General features: G+C 33.7%; 1 protein-coding gene across 1 annotated transcript in view; it reads left to right on the top strand.

The window, feature by feature from the left end:
- Positions 1 to 4,488: 4,488 nt before the first annotated feature.
- Positions 4,489 to 7,021, top strand: part of LOC104079108 (E3 ubiquitin-protein ligase UHRF2-like) — a gene marked incomplete at both ends in the record, with an annotated part of 39,671 nt that continues 37,138 nt past the window's right edge. Inside the window, one exon of the mRNA XM_009581016.1 lies at positions 4,489 to 4,707. Within this exon, the coding sequence (XP_009579311.1) occupies positions 4,489 to 4,707 (219 nt within the window). The remainder of the gene's footprint in view (positions 4,708 to 7,021) is intronic.

The raw sequence follows: 7,021 nt of genomic DNA on the forward strand, positions 1-7,021 counted from the left end.
GTGTATATTCTGACATAGAGTTAATATGTTTTTTAATATTTGAGCATTTTAGGAATGAGCAGATATTGACCATAGCCAAGAAACACTGGAATTTTTACTTCATGGATAATTCTTTGCTATGGAAACTGTCCACACAGATAGGAAATCTTAAGAAATCCTTGCTATGCTAGTGTTAGTATTTACAGTTAGAAGTATTAGAGAGAAAAATTAAGTTACAGGGAAATACAGCTTAACGATGAACATGAGACTTCTTATGGGCGGTATTCATTAAACTGTTACGATTATGCTTACTGTTACAATGTCTGCTTTTTTCAATATTAGGTGCCAAGTGTCATGAAAAACATGGAAAACCAAGAAAATGTCTACAATTGTTTTAAGTTTAAAGATTGAATTGTGTCATACAATCTTCATTTCAACTGTACCAAACTTATGCCAATCTAATTAGAACACTGCTGTGAAAATGTTTCTGTTTTCTCTTGAGGGTCATCTTAGGATTTTAAAAGTAACTCAATAAATAAGAAAACACTTTCAGTAAACATTCATGTCTAACAGTAGTCCTTTATTATAGCTTGCCGGAATGGGTTTTTCACTTCATTCTTGAGGCTTGTTAAAGGATCATATGTGTTCTCTTTATGTGTTGGTTTATCTACATAAGTCCACGTATTCTCATTTTGTGATACTATATTTAAATATTACTCTTGCATATTTAAGAGATTAGGTTTTAAGTTAATGTGGGATTTTTACAAATAACTTGTTAAACTTTGGGAAAACTAACATGGAAGGTAGTAGCATTTTCTAATGTGAGTGTGTTTTTTCCATACTTACTCAGGTAAATTGTGGGATTAGATACATTTGAGGGCACAAGTTTTCTGTGGAAGTACTGTTTACTCATTACTTAGCATAATGAGGAATATTGGTACTGTGCTTAACATATATAGTGTGACTCTGTGTGATTTTGAGCCTAACTCAAAAACTTGTAATAAATGCTGTTTCTGCTGTCCTGCCTTGGGTGTCAGTTGTGGACAAACGTGAATGGTAGATTATCTGCTAGAATTCACCGATGTCCATAAAAGCGTATTTCTATGTGTGAAGGCACAGCAGCAAAACACTCAATGTCTGGAACCTGATGCAAAAGAAAGGTGAATTCTGACAAGGGAAATATCACCTGTTTGTAAGCTATCTTTTTTTCTTCCAAAGTTTCTGAGCTTAAGTTTCTGACCAGCCAATAAGAGGAAAAATTTACTCAGTTAAGAGTTTGCCTTCCTTTTCTTTCTTTGGAAAGCAGTTAGTTTCTTTCTGTCTGTAAAAGGGGACTTTGGGGGGTGTCTTTTGGTAAGTGATCTTGTTCTAGTTATGCTGATAAGCAATCTTCTTTGTTTGGGTTCTTTCATCAGATACTTCCAAGAACAGAGGTGGAGTCATTGTTAACAATCTTTGAAGTTCCTCAGCAGTGCAGTAGGAAAGATTCTGTTCTGAGTTGTATAGGGGTGGGAAAGATGACGCAAGTCTGAATTTGGGAAAAAAATATTTCTTAATCATTAAGTAAAAAATATATTTGTCCAAGTCTCCCAGGAAAAACAGAACCTGAAAGGATTTTATTTTTCGAAGAGAATAGATTTTTCAGGTCAAAGTTAAGTTTCTGTGAATGTAGACTGTTTTAAGTTACATGTTCTGATTTTTTTTTCTTTTTTTTTTCTTTTTTTTTTTTTTGTTAGTGACACTGGAACTTTTTTAATGTGTGTTGGTTTTTTTTACAATCCCACTGATCTTATATGTACTTCTCACTTGATTATTTCAGTCTATACATAAATGATGTCTATTTTTTATCTATCTTCTTTAGTTTCCTGATGTTTAAGCTCTATTTTCGTTTCCGAAACTGAGTCTTCATTTACTGTGTGCTACTTGCTGTCTTCTCCAACCTTTAGGAAGGGTTTATTGTAAGATGATTGGAACTGACTAGTAGCTCAAACATAGCTGTCTTAAGATTTCAGTAGCCTGTTGTACTATAACGTGATGTCATTATTCAGGCACTCAATAAAATAGACATTATCTCTATAGTTGTTTTTTGCTTTGTCTTATTACCTGTAGATGAATCTGCCTTACGGTTTTTGTGGATATTACAGTTACCACGTTCATGATTGTTATAGTAGAATTGTGTAATAGTTCTTTTAAGGGAAAGCTGCATGACATAAAGGTAAAACCACAAATGTTAGCTTTGCAGTACACACTCAAATTGCAAACAAAACCAAGTAAAAAAATTTAGGAACCGTGGAGAGTTACATCGTATGAGACTGTCATTTGGATAATAGCTCGATCCCAAGCACCTGTCTTTGTATGATATAATTCCTGTCATGCAGATTTTTGTAATTAGGATCTGAAAATGTTGGGGAAAAAACACTCTTTGGATTTAACTTTTGTAAGTAGTTAAGGATATGGTTCTTTACTTGGCCATTGGTTTATCTAAAGGTACAGCCACTTTTCAACTGCTGTGGTTCATGTTTCTTTAAACAAAAAAAATTGTTAAATCTTCCTTCAAATTTAAGGCACACTCTGGATATCTGCATGGTAGAGGACAAAGAAATGCCTGGAGATAGAATGCCAGGTCAAGGCCCTGCCCTACCTTATCAGTAGTAGTAAACTGGTGTGTTAGATTTAATAGGAGGCATAAAACAAAGCAAAATGAACTTGTTTAAAATGTCTCCAATTACATCAGTGGGCTTTCAATTAACTCTTTAGGAGTAGACATCCTGATTTCAGGCTATAGTCTATCAGAGCCTCATGCTGTTAATGACAGTAGTTTTAGTATTTCTTTATGTAGTAATGTAGTAAGTTACAAGACCTTGAAATGATCTTGTTCACTACAGGGAGGCATGCTGGAAAGTGACAGAGATGTACTTCTATTAGTAAGAGTAGAATTTTGCCATTACGATTTATCAGTGCTGTTTGATAAAGGTATATTAACTATAAAGCATGAGTGCTCTTGCTAAAGTACCAATAATTGCATGATGGAAATGCAGTTTAAGATATATCATCAGCAATGTTTGTTAGAAGGAAAAAAGAGAACTTCTAATAGCACTTGTTTATAGCCAGTAGACTTACTTTCATTTCTCTGTTAAATTTGTACTGTGACCTCATCTAGTACTACTTAAATGATGGCAGATTCTTTATTCGCTTACACACGGTATCGGAAAGGAACTTCACTGGTTTAGTCTAGCATCTTACTTTTTATTTCTTTTTGTAACAGGCCAGCTTTTTTCTGAATGCAGTGTTTTCATCATGTCCATATTGTGCACGTTTTTCCAAACTATACAGGCTCTACTGTCATTGAATAATTGCCTTATACAGAGGATTTAAGAAGGTTGTGGTGTTAAACTGAAAAGTTAACATCTCAAATCTTAAAAGCTTTCTTTCTTGCATTGGGATTTTAGTTGTAGTGCTGTCAAATATCACTATCTTAATTCTGCTAAGTGAGTCTTTCTCAACTTGGAAAGGAATTGGAGCTTTTCAGAAATTGTTCATTACTCTTTGATTTTTGTATATGTGCTGTGATGGCATACCACCAACACAGGAGGAAGAAAGCAGTCTCCTATAAGCCCTAGCAATTTGTGGGTAATATTATGTAAGATACTGTGTAAGAAGTTGCCAAGTTTCAGTGAAAAATAAATCAACCAAAAATTTCTTAATTATAATTCAGTGAACCATTAATTTCTTTTAATATTGCATTCCTTACTACATCTTGCCAAGAGAAGTGTGTTGTCAAGAGAAGGAATGATGCCCACATTTCTCTTTCTAGTTTTTTTGGTTTTGCGATTTAAAGGGAGAAACATTTTCAATTTGTGAGTTCATGTATCTCATTGAGAGTCTTAGTTCTGTTTCTCACTTACTACATTTTGTAGTTAGACTTTTGTTTTAAACATGGTGCATGGAATGTGGACTTGGACTATATTCACCACATGAAATTGATGTGCTGTGTTCGTAGGGTCAAATTTTTAAAAAACTGTCCTAAATGTGTTGTTATTGAAGTTAGTGGAAATGTAAAAAATGCATAAAAGCAAAGCTGAATTAGAAATATGCTGAGTTGAAACACCTAGTTTTAATCTTCATTACTTTTTCATTGACATTTTAATTGGAATGTTGACTTTACTGGGAGCAAACTGGGGCCATGTGTGTGCCAAAACCTTGAACTTGATTGCATTCCAATCAAAAAGTCATCCAGTGCTTACAGATTTACTTTAATTTTTTTTTTTTTTTTTTTTGAGAGAAAACTTGTGGAGGCTTTTTTTTCTATTTGAGATTAGTCAAATTCCTGGTCTGTGTTTAGATGAAAACTAAACTTTCAAAAGGATATTAGGTCAGATTTTTATACTACGTTTCTTATATGCCCAAAGCACATTTAAAAATTTACACTTCTGAAAAATGTTGTCTGTGACTTACTTCTTACTGTTACAGGAGTCGTAATTATTACTGTTGTTGGTTTTACTTTTCAAGGTACCCAGAGAATGGCATAGTAGAAATGGACACCAGTAATCTTCGACCCCGGGCAAGAACCATCCTGAAGTGGAGTGAACTAAAAGTGGGTGATGTGGTGATGGTTAACTACAATGTTGAGACTCCAGAAGAAAGAGGATTTTGGTTTGATGCAGAAATTACCTCTTTGAGAGAAATCTCAAGGACTAACAAAGAGGTTCATGCTAAAATTCTGCTGGGGTAAGATTTGTTTGACCAACTCATAAAATCTCTACATATCATAAAGTATGTTTGTTGGGGTTTTTTTTTGGTCTACTAGTCATCACTAGATTCAAATTAATGTCATACTTCGATTCCACAGCTGTTGTGAGTCATGGAATTACAGTGCATGTTTTTTACGGTGTGCAGACTTAGCTATGAGTCAGAATTTTTACGTTTCCTGAAACTGCTGGAGGCAACCATAAGGTTTCATGTATTATCTGTGATTCAAATTGATCAGAGTGTGTTTTTATTTATATTCCTTTATATGTTATATATTTATACATTTATATTGGTTTATATATATTATATGTTCAATTCTATTGAAAGCTGAAAAATCTGTTTTCAGTAATTTTTGAGATAATTGGGAACCCCTAGGTCTCACTGAGTATTAGTCATCTCCGACAGTTTGAGTAAGTCTCTGAACTGGCTAATTGAATTTTTTAAAAATAAAATATAATATTTGTGCAGTTATTTTAGCTTCTGATAAGTAAAATGTGGGATGTGGGAATTACGAGTTTTCACATGGCTGAACTCACCTGAATATCTTTGCTTTGGTTTCCTATTTAATTTTAAAAATTTTATATAGTTCTTTAGGAACAGTGTTTTCTGCAGAAATCCATATGATACTACGTCAGTAAGCTGTGTGATTGCCTTCTTAGGGCTGAACACATGACCAGTCTTTATTGGCAGTCTCCTTGAGGAATTCACTGTAACCTTCCTCCTTATCATTAGCTTTCCTCATTCCTTTAACATTTATCCTTTTCTGTCACAAAAGAACTAAAATGGATCCAGTCTGCCACCTCCATCCTTGCAGAAGAGAGGCGTGTACAGGTCCTTATATGTTAGCAGTGAAACTGATTTTAGAATTAAACTGGAACTAAAGTGAAATTTCTTTTTACTTAAGAAATGATTCATTTAATGTTGGCATGTCCCACATTTACTCAATGAGTCGTATCATTGTTCTGGGAGTATATTCTTTAAAATGTATTGGACTATTTGCATATTAGTGTAGTTTACTTTATGAGAAAGGAGAACTGTATCTATAGGAAGATTTACAGTATAGGACATGATTAATTGGAAGAGATACACGGAAGACTTATGATCAGGTGCAATTCAGTATTTTGTGTAAAAAATGCAATTATACCTAGTACTGGGAAATAGGAAAGCCATTGACTTGGTAAATCATGCAAGTAAATGAAAATCTGTTTTTTGGATGGTTTTTAATTTTAGAATAACAGGAATTTTGTTAGACAATCTCAGTGCATTATGGTGGTCTTGTACTAAATAGAGCAGGCATATGGACTTGTTTTGTAAGCAAAGCAAAAAAAAACCTTCGAATGTAAAGCACGAAGAAATTGAGTAGGTAGTTTGAATTATTAACTTGGAAGGGAGAAGAGATTAAGAAATGGAGGCCAGTCTAGAGACATGAAGATTTTCATTGGAATGCATTTAATATTTGTATGGCATTTGGTGAATCAGAGATGGGCTTCATGACCACCTACATGCAGAACTGTCCAGATACCAGTTTACATGAAACTCAAATGTCTATTGATAATGTTATTTAAAACTGTTGTCTACATGGATTCTTTCAGAGTTTTTCCCATTTATTAAAGTATGATAATCAAAATATGTTTTATATTGGCAAAAGCAGGCACGTGATGGCTGATAAAAAATTCTGTTCATGCTGGTTGGAACTCTATAGGATAATCTTTTTTTAATCTAAATAAGCTGATAGTTATGTTTCAGATTTGAAGACAGTAACTGCAAATAGCTTGGGTAGTGTGGCGCAAGTACCATGGGGTTCCCCATAGTATTGACGCTTATTATCCTCTGCAAGGAGTTGGGAGAAGAAAGGCACAGTTGACAAATACCTTGTTCTAAGGTGGTGAATTTAAGTCCATTTTTCAAATGAAATGTTACGTCAGTGAATTTTCTTCCTGTCTAAGAATTCAGGCTTCATTTACATGTTGATAGTTTGTATATGCAGTGATCAACTAGTTTGCAGAAAGTAAGGTTATCTGGGCCCTGCCATTTCTGAAATTTTTTACGGAATAATTCTGTGTCACCTGTGCTACCTAAGTCATTCCTCTCAATTGTACAAAAGTAAAAGTAAAAGTACAAGGTAAATCTGCTAGTATTCATAAATGTGTGTAAGGAACATGTTGCAACAAGAACCACTTAACATTTCAGGTGTGTTGGTTTGCAAAATAAAAACCAATCTTTTAGTGTTTCAGTGTTTGTTAATCTATAGTAATATACTAATACAATATAATTATATAATACATAATATAAA

The sequence above is a fragment of the Fulmarus glacialis genome, unplaced genomic scaffold, assembly GCF_000690835.1.
Source record: "Fulmarus glacialis isolate BGI_N327 unplaced genomic scaffold, ASM69083v1 scaffold3347, whole genome shotgun sequence".
Classification (NCBI taxonomy): domain Eukaryota; kingdom Metazoa; phylum Chordata; class Aves; order Procellariiformes; family Procellariidae; genus Fulmarus; species Fulmarus glacialis.